Source organism: Pteropus medius, unplaced genomic scaffold (genome assembly GCF_902729225.1).
Source record: "Pteropus medius unplaced genomic scaffold, Ma_sr-lr_union100, whole genome shotgun sequence".
Classification (NCBI taxonomy): domain Eukaryota; kingdom Metazoa; phylum Chordata; class Mammalia; order Chiroptera; family Pteropodidae; genus Pteropus; species Pteropus medius.
This window is the reverse complement of record NW_024340849.1, coordinates 39523184-39548663: the sequence shown is the minus strand read 5'-3', so window position 1 is coordinate 39548663 and position 25480 is coordinate 39523184. Positions and strand designations below refer to the sequence as shown.

Here is a 25480-nt window from a genome sequence, read left to right as displayed (position 1 = left end):
AACTCCTATAATGCCTGAACAGCTGACTAAGCTGAGATATTTAAAAATAATTAAATGCATTTGAGTGACATGAATTCAACGTAAAATCTAAATAGAACAACACCTACTACCATGCTCACTCATAGTGACTGCAGAATTTGTCACAAGAATTCAGGTGAAAAAATCATCCTTACTTGGCGTTTTTACTACATGTGAGTTTTTTCACACTGCATAGCTTTAAAATTTCTGAATTACTTATGAACAAGTCACCAAAATGTACTTTGGTTATGCAGACTTTAAGTGATGTATGTGTGCACATGTATATACATATACATGCACACACACACATATGAACACACACAAAGTTAGGGTACAAGAAAAATGGTCTATGAATAATTATTAAGATCAGAAAATTTCAGCACCAGGAAGGACCACAGATTTACACATGACAGAATTGAGGTTCTGTAAGATTAATTTGCCAAAGGTTGCAAAGTAGCAGAGCCTGGACTATATGTTTATAATACGTAAACTAATTCTTGTAAAGCACTGGGATTCCATGAGGTATTTAGTATCTGTATCAATGTCTGGTACTCTCTACATAAGAACTTATTTTTCCCTAGACATTTTTCTCCAGATGGATTACATTAAGATTGAAACTGATAATATTGGTGTGGATCAAAGTTGCAGGATTGCTGAACCTCAGCAAATTTAAAACCTTTCCAGCATGATACGCCTTCTGCCAGTGGCTCCCTTGGCTTCTGCGATGACACTATCCTGTTCGGCTGCTTGCTTTCCATTTCCTGACTAGTTCCCGTCATTCTTCCCACAACCCTAAATGTGGTTTTCCAAAATTTTGTCTTAGGCCTGTATCTGCTTCTCTGGTCAATATCCAGTTCCTGAAGGTCTTACCTACCTCCAGAGATTCATCAAACCACCTCTATGCAATGACTAAATCTAAATCACTCTTATCTTCATCTTGAGCTCCAGATCCAAATTTCTAGGTTCTAGTAGCCAACGTCACTGTAATATTCTATCATATTTCAAACTCTAAATGTTCATAAGTAAACCTTTTTCTCCATGAAAACTACCAATGCCTTTCCTAACTTCCCATTTTTCTATAAATTACACCTATATTGTCCTAGTTAAAACTGTAGGTGACATTGCCTTCTCTCTCTTCTTGATCCTCATAGCCAATAAACTGCCCTTTAGCTTCTTCCTCCTCAGTATCTCCTGCAGGAAGCACAGGAGGCCCCTGTTTTCTACTATAGTAAAGGCTTGGTATGTCAGATTATCTCAGAAGGGCCTCTGATACCAGGATGCATGAATGTGAGCAGTTCACTTGAAAGGTAATACCAGGAAGTGCTAGTAGGGGAGTGTTGAAGTGAGTCAACAAAGAATGTTACCATGCAGTTTGTGGCTGTAGGCAACTGGGACTCAATCCCAAAATTAATTAAAATCCCCCTCTGGGGCATTTTGGGAGACTGTTGAAATGGCTCAAAATTATCCCAACCATGTGTCAAGGGAGCAGGGTTATTTATCTACCAGTTCCCCTCAGTCATTGGTTGAAGAATGTCCCTGGAGGATGTTAACTCCTTGGTACTTCTGGTCTGCCCTGAGAACAGGTCTAGCAGGCTCCAGTAGCCAGAGAAGGCACATAGCCAAAGATATGTAGGTGCTTGTAGTATATTGAATTGGTAGGCCCGGCAGAAACTTTGTTCAGATCTGAAGATATAACTAGCAGCTTTTTAGACAAAAAATGTTAGTTAATTCTCAGTTGCTAGGGCTACAAATGCAAAGAGATGTTAACCAATTGCAGTAATTCTTGTCTTTTTTCCATGCTTCCAGAACAGATGTAGAGTATGCCACACCCAATCAGAAAAATGAAAGACCTGGCAGGACTCAGCTGGGTGGTGAAAATCCTTTCAGAGTGAGATGAAAATGGGAAAGGTAGTCTGGAAAAAATGCAGAAAATCTAAAGGATAGATAACCTTTCAGCAAATGTTTGGGCATAAATATTTTATAAGTTAGGCAGAATAATTTTGACAACAAGTACAAACCAAGATTGTTCAAATTGTTCAACCGCAACTATGATCAGAGAGAACAACAGTAATTTTTTTAATGGCTATTAGAGGTTAGTTTTTTTGTTTTGTTTTTTTTTTAGAGGTTAATTTTAAAAGAAGCACTGGAGAGAATAATGAAATAAAATTAATTTTAATTATTCACATGTAATAGATGGGGAAAGAATACAGCATATATTTTATATTTTTCTATGGACAATATCTAACTTATCCTTCTTAATCAAATTCCAAAAAGTAGGCAAATTGATTTCTCCCTAATCTCAGAATTTTCTTATCCTGGTTTAAAAGATGTTTGTTTTAAAATGTAAATTTCATTAACATTTTTTTTTTGTTTAGGAACAAATTTAAATTGACCTTGTCAGTCAGGTAGCCTTATTGGATTACCTGGCACATATCAAGCCTTCAACAAGTGGTAGCTAACAATTAAACAAGTAGTAGCTAACTAATAAAGTATTATTATTATTCCTAAAGTTCTTTCATTATTTAGTTAAACGCTCTTTCTTTTATTTGAGAATTGTTTAAATACAGAGAATTATAAAACCCTTTGTGTACCTACCACTTACAAAGGTTGATATTACTGAACTGGACTTATCAATGTTAAGAGAAAACTCTAAAGGATACAGTGCATTCATACCTGCATCTACTGAGCTCCACATTCCTGGTTGTTCTGATGGGGGTGGAGGGAGGAGGGAGAGTTTATTTTGGGAGCATTTAGAAATGGCAGACTTGTGTTCAGCAGGAAGGTTTGGGGTGTGGGAAAGAAAGTGCCTAAAGGTACAAGTTTGACAATTAGATTGTGCCCTGGCTGGCCTTGCCCTATATGCTCCTCCTTCTTCAGGCCATAAGGGGGACTCCTTAGTCCCTTTTGAATGTCTCCTCCAGAAAAAAGAGCTCTTGAGGGGAAAGAGCCCTATATTCCTCCTGCTCCATTAGCTTCCTTGAAAAAGCTAATGTGGAAGTAGGCAACCAAAATGGTGTAGATGATAGAGGCTCTATTAATCGCTCTGGTGACCAAATCAAAGTTTTGATGGAAAAAAGGAGCAGAAGCAAGGAAAACTTGCCTGGGAGCTAGATGAAAAAGCCATACAACTAGGGACAAATCCAAGAAATCACCCTGAAATGGCAGAAGGTAGGACAGGGCGAGGGTGTGGGGCTACCTGGTCTCAAGTGGCTGAGTAAGACAGAGGTTGCGGCAGTGGCAGACGTCTCTTAAAGGGGTCGCGATTGCGAGCAGATTTTTGCGGTGACGGACCTGCTCACTCTGAGCACCTGTGCCGATTTGGCTGTGCAAAGGGAGCACCAGGGACTTACAGGGAGACACTGTTGGAGTGAGGGCTGAAGCGAGACTTGCTCGGTACAGAAGTGCCAGCAGTATCCATTGTTCTCTGTTGAGCCCTCCCCACTCCCAGTGCGCGGACACTGCGCTGCCATAGCTATGATGTCATCAAACTGGATAACAGAGGTCACTCTGCCCAGAAGATTCCCTGAAACCCTGCCTCCCCCAACTCAGGCCCCACCCTAGCCACTTCCAGATTTATCCTCGGCAAGTCAGGTGCTCCTTGCTGAGACTCACACTGGTGGAGGCACCTGGCCTCGGTTTCTGGTTTGGCCTTTTGAGGCAACTATAAGTACAGCATCTGTGGATTGCTTGTTGAATCTTAACAGGTGGCCCCGGAGGGGCACGGGCTTGGGCTAAATTTGGTCTGCAGCTGAACCCCTCTCAGGACTGTGCCACTGGAAACTTACTTCACAAATCCACACTAATAAGACCAGGAGACTTAGGAACACGGAAAGGCACCCAAAATGGGAAGACAAAGACGCAAAAACCATGTGAGAACAGAACAGAGATCCAGATATAATGGAGTCAAGTAATCTAACAGATGCAGAGTTCAAAACACTAGTTATAAAGATGCTCAATGAACTTTTGGTTAAGTTCAGTGAGAACTTCAACACAGAGATAAAAAACATAAAAATGGAAATGGAAATTATAAAAGGAAACCAGTCTGAAATGAAGAATACATTGAGATGAGAAGTATATTAAATGGAATAAACAAAGGAATAAACAAAGTGAATAAAGAAAAGGATCAAATGCCCTATCTAGAAGATGGAAAAGCCAAGGACACTCAATCAGAACAGCAAGAGTAAAGATGCCAAGACTATAAAAATAATTTAAGAAGCATATGAGACACTGTTAAGGGTCAAAATATCCATCTGATTGGCGTAACTAAAGAAAATCAAGATGCTGAACAGCTGTTTGAAGAAATAATGATGGAAAACTACTCTAACTTGGAGAAGGAAATGGACATAAAACCCCAAGAAGCTCAGAGAATTCCAAAAATTAGGGATCCAAAGAAGCCCACACCAAGACACATCATAATTAAAATGCCAAAGGTTAAATACAAAGAAAGACTATTAAAAGCAGCAAGAGAAAAACAGTTACGTATAAGGGAAAACCCATAAGACTGGCAGGTGATTTCTCAAAAGAATCTACGCAGGACAGAAGGGCTTGGCAAAAAATATTCGACAGGATGAAGACCCAGGATCTACAACCAAGAATAATTTATCCAGCAAAGCTATCATTTAGAGTTGAAGGACAGGTAAAGAGCTTCCCAGACAAAAATAAACTGAAGGAATTTATCACCACCAAACCGGTATTATAGGAAATGTTGGAGGGACTTCTTTAAGAAGAAAAAATATGTATCAAAAACAGGAATAAAGAATGGTAACAGCTACATTCCTATCAATAAGTACCTCAAATGGAAAAGAATTAAGTGCTCCAACTAAAAGACAAAGTGGATGAATGGAAAGGAAAACAAGACCCCTACATGGCACCTGTAAGAGACTCACTTTGAATTAAAACACAAAGACTAAAAGGAAGGGGATGAAAAGGATACTGCTTTGATGGATCTAGAAGGTATTTAAGTCAGACAGAGAAAGATAAACACTATATGATTTTACTTATATGTGGAATCTAAGAAATAAAAAGAAAAAACTAATTGAAAACAGACTCACAAATAAATGGAAAATTTGGAGAGCGGAGGGGAGTTTGGGGGGCTGGGAGAATGGGGTGAAGGGTTAAAGAAGTAGCTGATGGATGGACATGGGGATAGGGAGCATGGCATAGAGAATGCAACCAGAATGAATATGTTGGAGGTCAGGGGAAGGAGGGAGCATTGGGCGGGGTGGTGGGGAACTGTTACGAACTATATAAATGTCTAACCAATATACTGTATACTTGAAACTAATTTTAAAAAAAAAGCTAATGTGGAAAAGCTCAGTAGAAAACAAGAGCAGATTTCTCTAGATCTGAGTCCTTAATTAACCACCCATTATCTGAGGTTGAGGCAAGAACTTTCTGGTTGAAAACTCTCTTTATCTCTACCCCCAGATTTTCAGCCTAACTTGACTTAAGACTGGTGCTGAAAGGTAAAGACATTCTACTGGACAGTTTGAGTTCCTGCCCTAAGACCACTAACCAGCTTTACGACCTCGGGCCTTCCATTCTACTTCTCCAGAGGCATCCTCATCTATAAAATGAAGTTTTAGGATTAGAGGCTCTCTGAAGCAGCGCTACTCAAAGTACCAGTCCAGGATGAGATGAGGAACTGCCATTAGAATGTAAATCAGCATGCTGCTTCTTTCACTGAGAGAATATTGCTAAGAAAAGAAAAAAAGAAAAATCAGCTCACTTAAACAGTGTGCTTGGAACTGAAGTTGGTTTCTAATTCTAATTGAAGCCCCTCATCTTGTCAGGAACTGTTATTGGGTCGTTTGAGAAGTGGAAGTTGGTTGATAAACCACACTTGGAGCAGCACTGCTTTAAAGTATCTTCAGCATCCACTGTCCTTGTTGGCCCTTCTTTGCCTGCTGAACCAGCTCTTATTTGAACTGGAAAGCACCAAAACAAGGCATTTTTAAAAACAGGTTTATGAGATATGATTCACATGCTATAAAACTGACTCATTTAAAATGTGCAATTCATGGTTTTTAGTGTATTCAGAGTTGTTCAAACACAACTACAATTTTAAAACATTTTATCACCCCCAAAAGAAAATCCCTACCATAGCAGTCATCCTCCTTCTCTTTGCCTTAGGCAACCACTACTCTTTCTTTCAATCTCTATAGATTTGCCTATTCTTAATATTTCACACAACTAGTATCATATAACATGTGATCTTTTGTGACTGGCTCCTTTCACTTAGCATGTTTTCAAGGTTCATCTATGTTGTAGCATGTAATGGTACTTCATTCCTTTTTTAATGCTGAATAATATTCTGCGATATGGCTATACTACATTTTAATTACCATTTGTTTGTTGATGGACATCTGAGTTCTTTCTACCTTTTGGTTATTATGAATAATGCTGCTATAAATATTTGCATATGTTAATGTATAAACATATATTTCTTTTCTTTGGGGTATATACCTAGTAGTGGGATTACTGAATAATACAGTAACTCAATGTTTAACTTCTTGAAAAACTGCCAGACTATTTTCTTTTCTGTTTTTAATTAAAAAAATTTTTTTCTATTATAGTCGATGTTCAATTATACTTCAGTTTCAGGTATTGAGCACAGTGGTTAGATATTTATATACTTTACAAAGTGATTTCCCCAATAAGTCCAGTACCTGCCTGTCGCCAGACTATTTTCCAAAGTGGCTAGGAGGGTTTTCTTGCTGGGCCTAGGGACACATAAGTCTGTATGACTTTATAACCAAAAGGAAGAGACCCCTCTGCAGCTTTTGAAAAAACTCAATTTTGGCTGAGTTCTCTGTAAATGATCATTCCTAAACTAAACTGGAAATATGGAAGTTCACAAAGTAATTATTAATATTAGGGAGTTTGTGGATAACTTTCTGGATTTTTGTCCTTGAAAACCAATCTGTAGAGAGCAAGATAAGGTACCATCAACTCCGAGGACTCCAAGAACCCTGCAGGAATATCTGAGAGTCAGTCTATTGAGATTAGGACTATGTGTCTCCTAACAGCCTCAGGGAGGGCAACGTGCAGGTTTAGCATTTTCTAGTGAGCAAGGTTTTAGGCTTTCTCTCAATCCTGCAATGACTAATTGGTGATGGAAAATTTCTACTTTATTCTGCTTTGCAGGAGCCATAGTAAGCCCTATAAATTCTAAGTATATAATCAACGTAGTTCAGCAAAACTTTTACTTTTGCATTTTGTCCACTCCTAGAACTGCTTACCCTAAATTCCATTTTATCTTTTCCAGCTCTTTTGGATTCATTTCAGTTAGAGTCAGTTCTTTCCAGTTTGATCTTTGCTGATTCATCTTTTCTTTTTTATGCCTACCTTAAGGTCTTACTCTGAGTCTGAGCTACATTAAATCCTTTCTGGAACAAGGTGAGGTATAAATAAACATAGAGTTCTCTAGTCTGAAACGTAATCACTTACAGCTCTAAGGCAGAAAGAAGGGTTATCAAGGGATCTAAATATCAAAGCTAGTTCTAATAATTAGTATTGCCATCTCATTTTTGTGTTTCATTAGGGTACAAGAAGTACATATTAAATTATAATTAATTTACTCCTTTACATTTTTTAAAATTAGTTATTCTAAAAGGATATAATTATAATTACATTGTGGTCATTTTACATTCTTATTCTTCCTTAAATTAGATTACGTTAGCCTTTATAACACAGATATCTGCTGGGGGTACTAGTTCATCAGAACTCAATCCAGTGCACTGTAAAAGAATTCAAAGACCAAGCTACTCTCACCCTCGTATTGAGAACTCAGTGAATTTTTTTAAATTAAAAAAATAAAATCAAATCTATATACTAATCCTTCGTAAGAACTCAAAGTGTTAGAGATTTTTCAAAAATACAATGGAAGTTTATGGCTAAAAGTTATTGGGTTGCTGCATTCTTTCAAAGTAAATTTCCAGTTAACTTTAAATATCGAGGATAGACGGTTTTCCAAGCTTCTTCCTTGTCTTTTTCTCTCTTCCCTCCTATTTGTTCTGTTCTAAGATGCTATCCATAGACCTCTCCCCTTGGCTCTGCAAATTGTCCCTAAGCAATCTCAAGCACTCTGAGTTCCAATTCCAGTTGTGCATTGACAATCTGTTTCTTTCTGCAGCTTGGACATTTCTCCTGAGCGCCAGTCCAGTATATCTAACCATTTATTAGAAATTTCCACCTAGAAGATCTAAAAGCATCCTACACATCTAAAACCGAATTTATTTTTATTACACCAAAATCGCATAAATTCTCCTAAATTTCCTATTTCAGCAAATATCAGCTCTTTTTACCAATCTACCAAGCTAGAAATGTCAACTTCAATTCCCTCATCTTCGCTTCCCACAAAACAGTTAATATTCTTTACACCCCATGAATACCCCTCATTTTTGTTTTCTCTTCTTCCTCCCTCCTATCTCCTTTCAAACACTGGATAGATATATAATAACTGGCCTCCCAGCCTCCAGACCACTTCTCCTCCATCTCTTTTATACACACTGCTTAAGTTCTCTTTCTAAAACATGACCATAATAAAATTATTTCATGTATCATACATCAATAAAGCCGAAAAGGTTTTTTGTTTTTTGTTTATGTCAATGGTTTTATGGTTCTTGGGGATTCTACATATGACTCTTCACAATTTGGTCCTATCCTTTTAGAAGAATTCCTGTCACTTCCTGAATAATGAGAGGGGAGTACAGCATAATGATCAAGAACATTGGCATATAGTCAGACTACCTGGGTCTGAATCCTGGCTCTGAATTTCTTGGCTAGGGCAAATTCTTAACCTATTTGTGCCTCATTTTCTTCATCTGGTAAATGGGGACGATAGTGGCTAGGCTTTCCTAAATTATTGGGTTGTTTCTCTTGCTGAATATTACTATAAAAAGACATAACTGATATATTCTAAGGACTCAATAAACATTAAATAAAGTTATCATCATCATTATATCTCCACAAGTAAGTACTGGCTATTCCATGCTATTTAATATCTTGCTTTTTATGCTGAGAAAATTTCTCTAACCCCACTCCTGGTTCAATACCATAAACCTCAAGATCCAATGCAAATTTATCTCCATCACAATGTTCTTCCACTTCCCCAAGCAGATGGTTACTCTAACCCTTTATGCTCTGTAGCCTTAGTAAATCTTCCCACAGTTACATTTGACACTGTACTGTGCATATTTTTATGTATCTGACTCTCTCCTACAACTTAAATAAAAGCTGTTAAGGCTTAGGGTTGTGCTTAATAATGTGTACACTCTTCACCCCACTGCCTTGTACAGTGCCTGATTCAACAGGCACACAATACAGCTTTGCTGAATGAACATATCTTTGTCCCTCACTTTGTGGGACTCAATGAAGTTTACTTTGTAGCATGTTATTTTCTTGAGAGTCTCAAGCCATGTCTTCCACATCTTTATGTCCTTGAAGCACCTAGAAAGATACACAGCAGACAAGAGCTGCTCACAAGCTATTTGTTTGGTCCAGGGCCACAATGACAAATTCAAATCCTTCCCTTTAGAGTACCCACCATCTGTCTACAAGATTCCTAAAGGGCTGGATAAATAAAGAAATGTGAACCTTCACATCAAACTATTTATTGTGAGGCACTTGAATAAGACCGTAAATATTTTATAACTTTAGCTTTTAAAATCATATCGATCTTGATTCCTTTCAGGACCTAAGTCACTTTAAAGCAAAGAGAAAGAACTCTTTTCTCCCATGTTCTCATAAAGTACCAACATTAGTGACATGATTATAAATTTTTATTTTCAATATGACTGACTTATTTATAGTCTTAATAACATTCTCTATCAGTGAAAAAAAAGTTTCTTTCGATTCTGATAGAACTGCATTAGACCCGTTGAAGTGGTGGGGGACTAATAATTGAAAAGCTTCAAGAAAATTTCAGTGAGTGTAATATTTTTCATGCCAACTCACAGGTTTAACTTCAGATAGAGTGATGATTTTCTAAGAGATGAAAGAACTTCTATCTTAGTAAAAAAATTAGGGGTTAGAGAAAGAAAAGCCAATATACAATATTTCCACTCTGTATCACTACTGGTTAATTTGTTTTGTACTAGATAAGTTTTTTAAAATGTGTTTTGCATTAAAAATGATGCAGATAAATATCTATTGATATTAAAATATAATAAGTATAAAAGTTACAAAATAGAAACCTTAATTTTTATACAAATAGATATATTACATATTTTTATGTATTGTTTACATTAGAGTTGAATAAAAATGAACTTGCTTTTCATTATAAAACTAGAAATGACTCTTTTAAAAATTAAGTTGTTATCAATTTAAATTTACTTACCAAGAGATTTTCCCCCGCCGTTCCTCTGTTGTTAAAAACCACACATCTGAAAACCAGGAAACAATTTTTGTTATTTTTACACACGATTCTTGCTCACAATATAATATTAAAATTATCTTATGAAAAAAAGGTTTTTTTTGTTGTTGTTTCTTTTCTCTTTTAGAGCACTAAAAGATTTTTAAAATCTGTTCCAAAGACATGAGAATGCTTGACAATTTCATCTAAGTGCACTAAAATAAATTTCCAGTTCTCTAAATTCAATGGATTCAAATCAGAAAACTGTATATTGAAGTGATGTTAAATTTTCCAATCAAAAGTAGAATATTTACACCTTCCTATGCATATGTGTAGGCCTCCAATAAATGTTATTAAAACAATTCTAAATACTAGTCAGATCTCAATATTTTTACTTCAAATATTTAAAAAATCTTCTACTTATTCTATCTGTAACATTAATAAGTATCTATTCCTATCCTAAGAAGTAGTTCTTGTTCCCTCCAGGTTCAGCAAACACGGAAGCTAGAATTTTATCTGCAGTGAAAACATTACTACAGGTAGAGCTGCAAGGACCTAGCACCTGAGGTGGTAGGATGGGCCCCCCACTATGCTACTGCTGGGTGTTCAGTTGATTTAGGGGAGGAAAGACTACCTGTGTTTTCTATAATCCTGTTTGCCTCTCCTGGGTCAATAGTCACACGTTAAGGGCTCAAAGCAGTCTTAGTTCATGGTAAATACACAATGACCGTTAGCTATTAGTAGAAATGACAGTTGGGGCTTCATGCTAGCTTTAAAAAATCATTCTGCATTTAAAATATTTAACTCTCACTGAACTTTCAATCAGCCATAACTCCAGATACGTATTTTTTGCCATCCTCAAACAAAATCCTGATTTGTGTTTGCACAGGTTCTCTTTGATTTAGTGAATCTATAGTCATGTTGATTAAAATTCATTTTGTTTTTGATTATTTACTTATTCAATCAATCAAGACTATTTAAGGTTCTAATTTCCTTCTTTCAGGGTATTGCTCATCATTGCTTAGGTTCTAAGCAGCAGTAAGCTGACTGGCTTACAAAACAAGAGTCAACAACTCTGACTCTTTTCTCAGAGGGGTTAGATTTCAATGTGATATTCAGCATACATTTCTGAAAAGTAATTCTTTCTTGCATCTGAAAGGTCATGTGGAGAATTTTATTAGGTCTAACTGAAAGAAATATTTAAAAATCTCAGAATTCTAACTTGAGAAAAAGCTAGGAATATTACATTTCATTAACTACTCAAAGGAAGATCTTAAATATACTATAAAAACATGCAGAAAAGTTAGAGTAGGGTCAGTTAGTCCTTAATCTTTTCTTACTAAAAAATGGCAAGACATATTAGATATAAATAAAATTCAAGTTGCCACTTGTATTTACTTGCATAATCACCTAAGTTACGTAGGAATTGGGGCAAACGTTAATTGTGATCCTGAACCTTGAAGGTCCTAGTCATTCAGAACAGAACCACTTTTAGAGTACAAACACTCCATAAGGATAAAAATGGCTTCTGGGGCAAGATATCACCATGTGACTGCCAGTGAAAGAACAGAACTAGTGAGGGCAAAGAAAAAGGTGATCTGCAAACTCATGAAAAAGCAGCCTATACATCTGGGATTTTCTTCCAAACTGCAGACTGGAATATCTGCACTTTTCTTCAGGCAACTTTGTAAAGTGGATCACAGCTCTGGTATCTATTGCTAGAGGAAGAGTTGTACTGATGTCTCCATGGGCCTTTGTTCCTGACAAGTTGAGTCAGTAGCAGTCATCATTGTATATACTTCTAGTCTTGGAAATGGGGCAGAGAGATAAGGAAGAATGAATGATCAAAGAAAGCAGCTGTAGAGGAAGGCAGAATGAGAGCTGCTATTCTGTCCCTCGATTCCAATCCAGTTGGTGACAAGCAGTTAGCTTCTTCTTTTATTTAACCCCTTTTCTGCCCTGGCAGTCATAAGGGAACCCTTTACACATAAAGCTAAAAGAGCCGGTTGCGAAATGAAAAGAAAAAAATTCTGAAATGTACTAAATTAAAATTAGAATAGCCAAGGGGTAGAAGGAAGAGACACAAAGGGGCTACTCGATTAACAATTGCAGGGCAAAACCAACAAAAGACTGCTCACACTCCTTAGTACATGTTAGAATTATTAAATTCACGTCCAGGTGACTATTTCCAATATTATCTAAAAAGAGAGAATAGTCAAGTGTGCGGTCGAACTCCAGGAGTCTCTGCTTCTTGTTTACACATGAGCTTTACGGACTCTGCTGTGCCTATCCCATAACTAGACCCATTTTGCCATCGCCCATCCCCTTTATCTATAGCTAATGTAAATCCTTTCAGAATGGCTTATGTATTTCTTTCCCTACTTGATTTATAAAATGCTTGCAAAACTCAGGGACCACAGACATGTTTGTCTTTTCTACCTAACCATGCTGCTGGTGCTTTGGACTCTATGCCCCAGGGCCTTCCTTCTTTCTCTTCCTTCTTTCTTCCTTCTCCGTCTCCTCCTTCTTCTATTTTTTTTTTTTTTTGCTAGAAATGGCCTAATAAATCCTTTCTTTTAAAAAGACTTTCAACCATGGAAAGTTAAAATTTTTGTTTAACAGAAACAACTACTATTTCCAAGGTGCTTGATAAGCCTCTGCTAACTTTGTAACAGCTCTCCAAATAATTTTTACAATTTTTCCCAAACAACTTTAAAGAGTATGTACATGTTATTCTGCAAAATTTATTTTTCCTGCATATTTTAACTATTTAAACTTTCTCCTCAAAACAGGGAAAATATAAAGAGAAGAAATAACAAATAAAGAATAAATCTGGTATTAAGAACTTCCTGTGACGATGGAACACCAGGGAAGCAGTCACCTTTAACGAATGTTACATAAAAGGCAGAGACGTACTTACAGAACAAGATTTCTTAACCTTTAGCAGTATGAACATTTGGATCAAAGAATTCTTTGCAGTGGGGGCTACCTACAGACTCCCGTTTGAGAACCACTATTACAATGAGATGGACCAGAGAGACTTGAATCTGCTCAAGCCTAGTAATCTACCAGAATAAAGAGATTTTATCGATGACTTTAAATATTTTTCAGTTCTAAGATTCACAAGTCTTTGAGTCTAAGGATAGAAATAATAATCAGCAAAGGGTGGAGTGAGAGGAACATTCAGAGATCACTACACTAATTTCAGATAATAATAATAATAATAACAAAAACAACAGATAACATTTATTAGTGCTTGTTAGATGCCAGATCATGTCCTAAGCACTTTACGTGAATATTAATAATCGAACGACTCATTCATTCAAAAATTTACTGAGCTAATTTCAAGATTTAATTAGAGCTTGTAGGAGAAAAATGAAATAAAAATGTAAGGTTCCTGGCCTCAAGGAGAGTATAATCTAGTTAGGTTGAAAAGAAATGCACCATATTTTCAGTTGAGTGACTACAACAAAAGTGATATCACAAGGCAGAATATGATTCAATGTCCAATGAATGATATAGATAATAAAGCTTTATGAGGTCAAGATGGGCAAAGTTGATTAGGAAATGATTCATGGTAAAGGCAGACAGATCTCATGCTGAGATTTGAAAAATGGTAAAGATTTCAGCAGAAGAAAGTGTAGGATATAACATGGGTTGAAGGGAGCAATGTGAGGAAGAAATAAGGTAGGTATATATAAAACTTTCTAAGGGATGAAAAACTAGATCATCTTAGCTGAAACATGCAACATAGAGGGTAATGATAAAAAATAAGAATGGAAAAATAGGTTAGGACCAAAATAGGTGTAGAGTTCGGAATGCCAACTTAAGAAAAAAAGGCAAAGAGGTTCTACTTCCAGAAATGTCAGAGTAGATCTTATTGGGCCAATTCTTCCATGTAATAATAACTATAAACTCTTGACAAATTCTAAAGGTAATGGCGGACAACCAAAAGCAGGCAGAAACTGAATGTGAGTTGACACTTAAAAGAAGAAAATGGCACTGGGCAAGTTTCCTGTTACAACAGCTTTTTGCCTGCATGGAGGAACCGGTTAGCATTACTCAACGGGGGTAAAAGTCAAATAGAAATGCTCAGTCTCATGGTCTTGGAAAAACCAGAAAACAGGGTTCAGTACAACTATAGCCATTAGAAAAAAAAGGGGGAAATCTCAGAAAAGAGAGAAACACAGAGGGAGACTCCTTAATTCTTTTTGTTGTTGTTCCTTTTATTTTTTAACTATTTTACTTAAAAAACATTTTTTTTGAGATTCCTTAATTCTTGATAAAAATTGGGCCAAAAGCTCTGCCTGACCCTCCATCTATACATATGTGACACAGACTCTAAGCCGTCCAATTAAGGATAAAAAACTGAACAGAGATTTCAGCTGCTGTCTACCACAGAAGAAACAAACCTTGAAGTTTGAGTTTAGCCAAGTTATCTGGTAAAACAAACAAACAAACAAACAAACATCAGTACTCTTTGCAAAAATATGACAGAACCTAGAGTCTCTACAATGGATCATTCAAATTGTCCAGAACACAAATTACTAGACCGCAGAAAAACAGGAACACGTGATCCATACTCAAGAGATAAGAATAGCAATGTAACTGATGCAGAGATGATCTAGATGTCAGAATTAATGGATGAAAAAAATTAATAGATGAGGATTTAAAACAGCTATTATAACTATGCTCTCCAGTACATAAAGGAAAATAAGCTCATAATGGATTAAAAAAATAGTAAAGCACAACAGAGGAATAAAACCTATTTAAAAATTAAAATTGTAGGCCAGAAAAATACAATACCTGAAATAAAAAATTCACTGGATTTGCAAACTGCAGATCCAATCTAAAGATGAGAGAGAAAAAAATGATTGAAAAAAAGAATAGAACTTCAATGATTTGTAGGACAATATCCTAAGATCCAACATACACAAAATTGTAATCCCAGGAGAAGAGAGAGAGAATGGAGCAGAAAAATACTTGAAGAAATAATGGCAAAAATTTTCCAAATTTGATAAAAATACACAAACTCACAGACCTAAAAAGAAAAAAAAAATAGTGGGGAGCACAGAGGAACAACAACAAAAAAAGAAAAATAATAAAATGGTAAATCTTATACCCATCATAGTAATAATTACGTTAAATGTAAATGGACTAAAATCTCCAATTAAAAGGCAAAGATTGTCAGACTGGATAAAAAAGAAAGACCCAACTGTATGCCATTTACAAGCAACACACTTTAAATGTAAAGACATAGATACTTTGAAAGATAAATTATAAAGAAAGATGTATCATGTAAAATAGCAAACGTAAGAAGGCTGGAGTGACTACAAGTAGATGTCACTATCAAAGATAAAGAAGGACATTTTATAATGGTAAAAGAGTTTAATTCATAGGAAGACTAATGGTCATAACTGTTTATGTGACTAATAAGAAAGCTTCCAAATATATGAAGCAAAAGTTGACAGAATTAAATGGAGAAATAGAAAATCCATAATCATAGTTGATTTTAACATCCTTCTACCAACGAGACAAAAGATGTTAGTAAAGATGTAAACAGTCTGAATAACACAATCAACTATCTTAACCTAATTTACTTTTATATAACACTATATCCAACAACATAGTATATATTCTTTTTAAAAAATGGTAATACCTGAACATTTTCAACCTTACTGAGATCATAAAGGTCTTAAAACAGATTAACACAATTCGTGTACCTTTTTCTAGAATGTGAAGCATCAGAAATAAAATGCAATAATTAATAAAATATATTACTGACTGTATTATGTACCTAACTCTCGATTATTACATGGTACTGGAGAACGGTGAAAGCTAATTCATAATTCAAGAACTGTGTTCTCTTTTTTTTGACTCTTTCCCTACAAAATCTATTCCCTTAGTAAGAAACATGACTTGTTTTCCTGTTATATCTTGAATCTCCCCGATAAAACTGAGTCCTACGATATTACAGGTCTACATTATCCCTGTAGACAAAAATCATGGGATTCGAGGAGCTAGTTTTTGGCAAGCTAAGAGCCTGAGACATCCAAGGGTGTAAAAAAGTCATAAAGAAGAGTTTTTAAGAATGATCAACATTTCAAAGAACCCAACAGAAATCATACTTTTATTTGTAGCAAGGTTTCATAGATGAATCTTAACCCTGTCACATACTGTCTAATTTTGGTGAAATTACTAATACTATAATTCTGTTTTTAGCTGGTAAAATAGGGATAATAATATGTATTTTGGAATTACATATTAAATAAGATAACATATGTATAGCACCTCATATAGGGCCTATCATGTGGCAAGCACTCAACAAAGTGAAATTTAATTACAGCAAACTAAAATGGCAACGCTGGTTATCTCTTGGTGCTCATAAGCTCTAAGTAGCCCTACGATTTTTTTTTTAAAGACCAACAAGTTCATATTTAATTAATACATTTCATTTTTTAGGCATAATATTTCAAAACCAGTGGCCACAACTAGAAGAGTCAAAGTTATCCTTAATGCAAGACAGGTGAAAATCTTAGCATCAGGTGTTCTCTTTCAGCGATCTCATAACATTTTATTGGAATCTTTTTTCCCCATTATCGCTAACATTTTTCCTATTAGCTCTCTCATTTCCCCCAACATTTACTCAGTTCCTTTCCATTGTTCTTATATTTTACCTTAGTCATTTGAATTCTAGCTGGATCTCTTTGGTATTTTTGTAGATTGTCAACTAAAGACCTAGTTGAATTAGACTGCAGAAAACCTAATAACAAAAGTACTCTCCATTCATAGTGCTCTGAACTAACAAGAATCATACCAGTGTCACAGGTCACTGCTGCAAACTTCATTACCTAAAACCAAGTCAGAGACATATATGTGTTCCAGATTCCAGCAGCCACTCCATTGTAGCAAAGCATTACCTTCCTTCTCCCTGTACCACTCACTGCCTAGCTAGGCACACTACTATTGCTAGGCTCTCCTGGGATGGTTTCTGGCCTAATAATAGGACCTAGGCAATAAGTACCTCAATTTCCATCTGACCAAATTAAAAGAGTGAGGCTCCTCTTTAAACTAGACAATGGCCTGATTTACTCCTTTATGTTTTAAGGCTAATACTTTTAAAATAATCTTTATGGGCCTAGTTCTAGACAATGCTCTTCATATTTATACATGTAATCCTTGCAACTGTATGGGGTATAGGTATCTTTATAGATAAGAAAACTTAGGTATAGATTAAATGATTTGTCCATGAATATGCAGGTAGTGTGTGACAAAGCTGAGATCTGAATCCAGGATATCTGACTCAAGAATCCACTTAACTACTTCACTTTGCTCCCCTTGCTAGCTAAGCTAGTAATAGTAAAGTCTCTTTTTCCGAAGTAGATGAGTGCACTGAACAGAGTACTCTTTGAGTGTATGCCAGTTCTGATAAAAAGAGCTTTGTCCCTGAAAGTCTATTAATTGAGGTATCATTTTATGGTGGAATATCTAACAATTAGGTAGATATTAAGTCCCTAGAGAATGGGACCAATTACCCGTATCCTCCACAACTCTTTTCCAGAAATATCTTCATGCAGTGCTTTCTAATATGTATTATTTCATCTTGCCAGTCTCATGAATAATCATTAACTGACTCATTCTCAAAATATTAAAAACCAAATTATTTTAACAACGAAAAACGATAAAAATATTTTTAGGTAAAAATGTTCTGATGTTAATTTAAAATGACTCTGTATCTAAGATACTGCTTTTAGATTTGAGAATAGTCAGAACTCGCCCTTCTGTTTCACCACCTCATTTTCCTTCCTTTCACCACCTTGCTTTCCTTCCTCCCTCAGGAAGAGTTTATAGATGACCCGCCAATGCACTTCTAATGCTGCAGGGAAAGTAGCTAAACTTCATCAAAAGCTTAGTATCCACTGGTGCTATTTCCTCAAAGTCAAAACTACACAGGCTCAAACTCCAAATTGGAAAGTAAAGAAATATAAAGGAAAGGAAAGTTAAAAGTCAAGTGTGTGATCCACTCTTGCTCTTGTCTCCTGAAGTCATCTTAACTTCCAGCAGTAAGTTGGGCTTCATTCCTCATCGCTACACTGAATCTTCTCAAATTTTGCTTTATCTATCCTTGTTCTCCTTGCCCTTTCAGTTGGAACTGACACTGGTGATTTACTCCTTCCCTTCATAAAATACCTCACTTGTTTTTTTCTGATATTCCAGAATCCTGGCATTTGTAACACTCTGATCACTCAGCACTAGGGGCTGCCAGTTTTCTCACAATATCTATCGTCCCCTTTTTCCTCAGTAACAAAATCCTTCAATTGCAGTTGGGTACATGGCTGCCTAAGAAAAGGACTGTGCTTTCCAACTTCCCTTAAAGCTAAGAAACGGCAGGTCAAAGTGATATAAGTAAAAGTGGTGTGCAGTTACTGAAAAGCATCCGTAAAGGATGTTGGTGCATTCTCTATTCTGTTTTTCTCCTTCTTGGGTGCTGGAATGCAGATGTGATAGCTGGAACTGAAGCAGCCATCGGTTATAAAGCAACATAAGAAACTTAGTTTCCTGACACTATAGAACATCATATAAGCTCCAGTCCACTTTCTCGGATTTTCACATGAGAAATAAACTTGTATCTGTAAGTCACTGTTACTTTGAGTTTTCTGTCATTTGCAGTCAATCCTAGTGCTCTCTAATGCCTTTCTTCCCTACTAATGCATACTCTTAGTCACTTCAACAAGACTGCATGCTCTTCGGGAATATACATTCTGATACTGTACTTTACAATACCAAAATACTTAATGACTGATCTAGATTTCAATGAACTTATTATTACATAATTCTGGATGGGTCACTCTTTTATTATTAGTTGGGGGTAGAAGAAAATAGTAGATGAAGGCTCTCAATTAAAGAGGTCAAAGATGATTTAGATATTCTCAGAGTTACTGCATTTCTCCTTGTTTTTAGTTGGAGTGCTGGAAATTATTTAAGAGAATGGGAAAAAGATTTAAGAAAACAATATTATTCAGATGCACAAAACAATATTTATTAGGATGTATTATTGAATAGAGATTTTTTTAAAAAAAGAAATCTTGAATGAATGGATAAGATTTCTAACTACTTTATCAATCAAATGGGTGTAACTTATTAGAGAGAACTTTTTCTTCAGTCCTCTGGTTTCTATGAGGGCTTCTCTGTTAACATACTCCTGACCTCCTGGTCTTTCTCACTTTACTTGCTCTCCAGGAGACGGAGGACTTATCTAATTGATAAAATTTGGAAGAATGACTGGGACTTTCTGGCTCAGCAATTCTCTTCTTGTCCCAGAGGCAAATTTGTTCAGGGAGTACATATGGCACTCTGCCAATGAAGATGTACAACGTGCAGGCAGACCAAGTATTTCCCCATTCAGTTCTATTTACCTTTGATTTCTTTATAAAACTTTTGCTCACAATTATCTTAAACTTTAGCTTAGTTTCCATCTCACCCATTATTAATTTTAAATTAGTAGACCTAACAGAAAAGTTTTGTGTCTTTGTTAGTTTTTAGGTATAGGAAAACATTTAACAAGTTTCATTTGTCCATATGCCAGGAGCTAGGTTCTTTCTAATGTCTAAACTGTATCTCACCAATAAAGCATGAACATCTCCCTGGTAACCTGACAGAATTAATGACCCTCCCTATACACTCAACCTTTACACAAGCTAGTAACTGGGGTCCAAAGGCAAGTGTACCCCCCGATATTGGGGTGTTCATACTACCTATGAAAATCTATTGTAGGAGACATAATATCCAAGGATTCCTGCAAAGAAACTAGATATTTATAGTTCCAAGAGGTAGGTTTGCTTGCACTTGCTCTTTAAATTATAAAAAAAAAAGTCCTACTTTGATCAGCAAATAGAAGATCTTGGAAGACACGAACATTTCTAAAGACACATTTTGTTCAGGGCACTAAACCTAGTACTTTATGTATTCAAATTTACTTAAACTCTCTGTAGTGAGAAATTGTGATTGGGGACATTAAAAATTAATTTCCTAGGGTCACTCAATAAGAGGCAGTTCCAACATTTACCCAGGCCTTGCTCTAAAGCTCATGCACATTGCTCCATATTACACAGCCTTCCATAAGCTTTGTTACCTACTAGAGCCCATGCTACAGTATCAATGACTTAGATCTGTTTTGCTATCTAAGGATCTGAGCTAGCCTCCAGATCCACTTTTTACTTCCTTGGTCTATGAAACCACCTGGCTATCTCTGGTAGATTGCAAGAGTATTTTGTAGCAGTTCCTATCAGGAGGCAGGGTCTATTTCTCTTGAAATTCTAACTCTGAGCGACCATGTGACTTGCTTTGATTAGAATGCAGCAGAAGCAACATTGTTAGAGTTCTCAGCTTGGGCCTCAAAAAGCCTTGCAGCTCTGGCTTTTGTACTCTTGGAATCCTTTGCCACCAAATGAACAAACTTAGGAGAGCCTGATGGTAGACGAGAGGCCATGTGTAGCTGAGACGAGTCATTCTTGCTGAGGGCTCTCAAGCACAGAGTTGTCCTTGCTGCTGACCACAAATGCACAAATGATTTCAGCCAAGACCAGAAGAACTACTCAGCTGAGCTCATCCCAAAATGCTGACCCACAGATTTGTAAGCAGAATGGTTGTTGGTTTTAGCCGCTAAGTTTTGGGGTAGTTTTTTATAGAGCAAAGGCTAACTGATACACTCTGTCCTACCTAGATTCAGAGATTCTTTGCAGTTAAAAATACATGAGGATTGACCCAAAGCCCATTGAAAGTTTATTGATCGTTGCTTATTTATGCATTCTTCTACCTTCAAGCTGAGTCTCATTCAGTTCCCTAAACCCAAATAGCTGCGTCTTCAAGCAGCGATGGTGACCTTGTCCAATCTTCTCCTCTCATAGGCTATTTGAGGTAAGGACAACTTCTCAGAACGCTTTGTATCTCCTCATAGTACCTAGTGCAAAGAATTCCTTATGTCATACATTCTCAATAAAAGTTCTGAATCAATAGAAGAGATTTTAATCCTTAGGGAAGCTAGAACCTTCCAACAGCTTTAAAGCATAGTGTAATGATAGCATGGTAATAAAATTTGGAAACTTTCATAAATGATGAAAGAAAGCCATGCACTCTGGCAACTCCAGGGCTTATGAGTCAATTCCTGAGTTCGAACTACATTGTTTTTAAAAGCACTTTCTAAGTCTTGGGAGACAAGCTCAGGCCAAGTAGAGAATCAGCAATTTAAATACGTACAAAAGGCTTTATGATCTGTACTTTTTGAGCGTGACTAAATTTTAGCAAAAAATTGTAATCAAGCCTCACATCTAACTGGATGGTGCTTAAACATGGAATAATGATGAATTTCTGCTATTAGTGCAAGTTTCACTGGAACTATAACTCTGGAACACCATACCAAAGCTTCTGAAAGACTGTCACTTCATATACAAAATAGGCTTTATTAGCAAAAGATCACAGTTAACTAGTCAAAATTGAATTAGCTCTTAGGGCATTTCCCCCTTTATATCAAAATGTTTTTATTAACATAAACTCAATCTCAGTTTTCACACAAGTATTTCGCCTTTATCAAAAGATACAATTCTACTTTAAATGCAACTCAGAGTGTTTCATTACAATAATTACCATCAGCTAAAAAAGACCGAAGCACAAAAAAGCAGTAGCTTTCACAGTGATTCTGCTTTAAGATTTTAGAACTGAACGGAAACTTAAAGTTGCTAAATCACTTGCAAAAAATTAAATTGTATCTACTAACTGATTTAAAAAATGGTTACTCAAAAATGGGGTAAATGGTGTAACTAGGGTCCCTCAAGTGGATGCTAGCCATGTGCACCTACAAACTCAGGCTGAGAGAAATGGCACGGATCACCTTTGGAAAAATAAAGATACTTACAAGCTGATTCTGAATATGTTTTACACTTGGGATTTGAGCCAATGAAATGAGGTAAGTGGATCTCGGGCTCAGATATAGATTGTGATTTGAGAGCCACTGTGTATTCTCTCAGAAGTTTGTAATTGCTATTCTGCATAGCACTCCCTTCAGTGGGGCCTACTGCTTCTCAGACCTGGGTCCTCTGTCAATTCTTAAGTGATTTCATTTCATTCATTCATTCAACCAAAATCTGCTGAGTGCCTGCTATGCTAAGTGCTACTTCCCATAAAATGATTAAGTTATGCATCTTCTTAAAAAAAAAAGAGAAAGGAAGAAGCAGAGGAAAAAAAATATTTTAAGGGATTACTTAATCCACGCAAGAAATTACAAGTATTTCTGAAATAAACACGTAAATATATTTTTGCTTCATTTAGAATGAATTAAGTGAAAAATAGAAAAAATCTTTCACTGGTACCTGTATCCCAATTCTTCACTAAGATGAATCATATGAAGAATATACGATTCCTTGCTTGTTCCAGTGAGGCCTGGCAACAATAAGATAGTCGGTCTGGTGCTGGCATCCATATAACTCTTACTGTTATCATTATCAAACCAGTCCAATAAAATCTGTCCTCCATCTGAAGTTTTAATAAGTTCACTAAAAGAAATAATTCAAAAGACATACTCATTAAGTGTTTCTAGTTGTGTCTTAATATTAGTGTCTTAATTCTATAAATATATATTATTTGGTCATCTCAAAATAACTTCTTTTAGCACTAACACACACGTCACTTTCTTTCATTAACAAGAATGTTACGAAATTAGTACCATAGTCTTTCCAGCAACGCCTGTAAAACGTAATTTATAAAAACGAACTTCAAAGTAGTTCAAGTATTTATCTTAACCATTTCTTCATTTCTCTAAAATACCCAGCATTTAACCCCTATTTGATTGAGGTCGCCCAAATAATTCATCAGGGAATTATGAATAAGTAAAATGCTGATCTGATCACTGTTCTTGCTCCTTGACTCAAAAATGCAGTCTCCTACAGTGTACATTACAAAATTTGCTTCTTAAACATACAGAATTTCCCCATACAATTGGTACAAGTTCTAGGCAACAAAAGGAACTCCAGAAAGCCTAGATGACTCAGGAAAATTAGTAACAGGCACCATTTTAATTTCCTGGTTACTGATATATGCTGGGCCATATCTTTAACACCTCTAGAACTTTATCATCAAGAAGCCATTTGCTTATCAATATAAAGCCCTTTAACAGAGGGGTCTATTGCACGAAATCCAAATTAATGAATCCTTCTCTCCCCCACCCACATCCCCAACATCAATGAATTGGTAAATATTACCAAAGGATCTAGGACCTCAGGGTCAGATGTATGACAAATTGGAAAAGAGTAACCCCCATCCTAGAAATAAACCATTTACATCAGGGCACCGAAAAAAAGTGGTGAAAGGCAATACTTGAATATTTTCCTGCAGCTTGGTGGATGTGCGGTGGCGGGTATACGTTCCATTTTCATCTCCTTTTTGTTTTCTATATACTTACTAAACCAAAGAGAGGTTTTATTACCCAGAACTGGGAGTATGCAAAAAACTGTGATTTTGAAGAAATGACTGAAAAAGGAAATTTACTTACTTCCTGTACTGCACCGGGGGCTTGGAAGTGATGAAAGGTCTCAGCAGTGTCTGCCCTCGACTTTCCCAGCACCAGACAGTCGGGTAGTACGTTTCTGTCACGACGGGACAGTGGTCCTGAAGGAAGCGGCTGAAGCTCTCACCCCCCGTCACTAACTGGGGCTTCTGTGGGGAAAGCCAGTATCAGTGAAAGATCCAGAACAGAGGAAAGTTTCTGCCAACCGAACCAGAAACGAGCAGACTTGTCCCTGGCGCGCGCAATCCCTCGGATTACATCTCCTTCTGGAAGCCTGACACAAATAATTCGGTCACAACAGACTTCTTTAAGTGGTTTATCGAGGAAAAGGCGAAAGTTGAAAAACGGGAGTTATTCTCAAATGTGCTACAGCATTGCCGAGCAGCTCTACCGGGGTAGCGAACGGTGACAGGGCGGCGCCGCGCGCGCGGAGGTCAGAGGGTACAGGCTGCGGTCCGCGGACCCCGGCAGGACCCACAGGCAGGCGGGCAGTCGGGGTGGGCGGCTTTACCGCACGCGCTCCAAGGGCGTCCAGCAGATGCCCCGGAAAGGGCAACAACTCGGGAGCAGAATGCTTGCCTCCAGGCTGGCCCCAGCCACCCGCCCCTGCCAGCGGCAAGTCTCCTGCTACGTCCGATGCTGTTACTCTGAGCAAAGCCGCCAGTGGACCTGCGCCTCGGCGCCTGCGCCACCCCTCCGGCTCACCTTGGCAATGCTGCTCAGGTAGTAGCAAGCATAAGCGACGCTGAAGCCCAGGATCAGGGATAAGCCCACTCCCGAACCGAAGAACCCAACCTGGACTTGGTGCTCTAGGTAGAGGGAGAGCTCCCGGGAGAGCATCCGCAGGTCCATGGCTAAGCGCTGCATGGCCTGGGGGCGCCGCGTGCCTCTCCTGCGGCGGGAAGCCAGTCAGTTGGCCAGCGGGCGCAAGCTCCGCTGCACCGCCGCGGAGCCTAGAGCAGAGAGTCTCCTGCTCGGCAGAGCGCAGCTTCCGCCAACTAGCGCGGCGAAGCGGCCCTAGGAGGCGTAGCCCGGCCCGCCGGACGCCGCCGGCTCCGCCCCGGCTTCCCTCAGGCCGCCCCCACGGCCTGCGACTCAGCAACCTTCCAGAGGCGCGGTTCCAAGCCCCGCCACCCAAGGACTACCAGGGCTCTCCCGCCAGGTCTCAGTCAGCCAGGGTGTACCCCAAGAGTGGGGAGATAGAGAGGACAGAAAAGGAAATGGGCCTGTCAGCGCACCTGCCCAGTGACCTTGAATGATTTCGCACGGCGGTGGGTCTCGGTTAATCCTTCCTGTAAACTAGCAGGTTAGGGTGTCCGAGAAGTAAAGGTTGAGTTCAAAGATTTGGGGAGTTAATGCCAAAGATATGTTAGAGGAATGCACTCACTACGTAGGGAAAAAAAATCCTTCATCTCCAGGAAGTTGTGTTGTCCCGGAAGACGATCAAAAGAGGAAAAATATTCTGTAAACATTCAACTGTGAGAACATTCATACTTGAAATCTCTTTGTGAATTCTTTTAGTAGCTAAGTGTGCTTTAAATGAGAAGTGT

The 25480-nt window shown here is 37.5% G+C and overlaps 1 protein-coding gene across 4 annotated transcripts in view; it reads right to left on the bottom strand.

Moving 5' to 3' along the window:
• ABHD3 (abhydrolase domain containing 3, phospholipase) overlaps positions 1–24943 on the bottom strand; it is a 51640-nt gene extending 26697 nt beyond the window's left edge. The window contains exons 1-4 of one of the 4 annotated variants that reach the window (XM_039844833.1): positions 24636–24943; positions 23916–24079; positions 22738–22920; positions 10358–10403 (exon numbers count right to left, since the gene is read on the bottom strand). In XM_039844833.1, coding sequence (XP_039700767.1) covers positions 10358–10403; positions 22738–22920; positions 23916–24079; positions 24636–24797 — 555 coding nt within the window. In that variant the 5' untranslated portion in view covers positions 24798–24943. The remainder of the gene's footprint in view (positions 1–10357; positions 10404–22737; positions 22921–23915; positions 24080–24635) is intronic. The other 3 variants (XM_039844852.1, XM_039844843.1, XM_039844823.1) reach the window with 3 other exon arrangements.
• Positions 24944–25480: the final 537 nt, after the last annotated feature.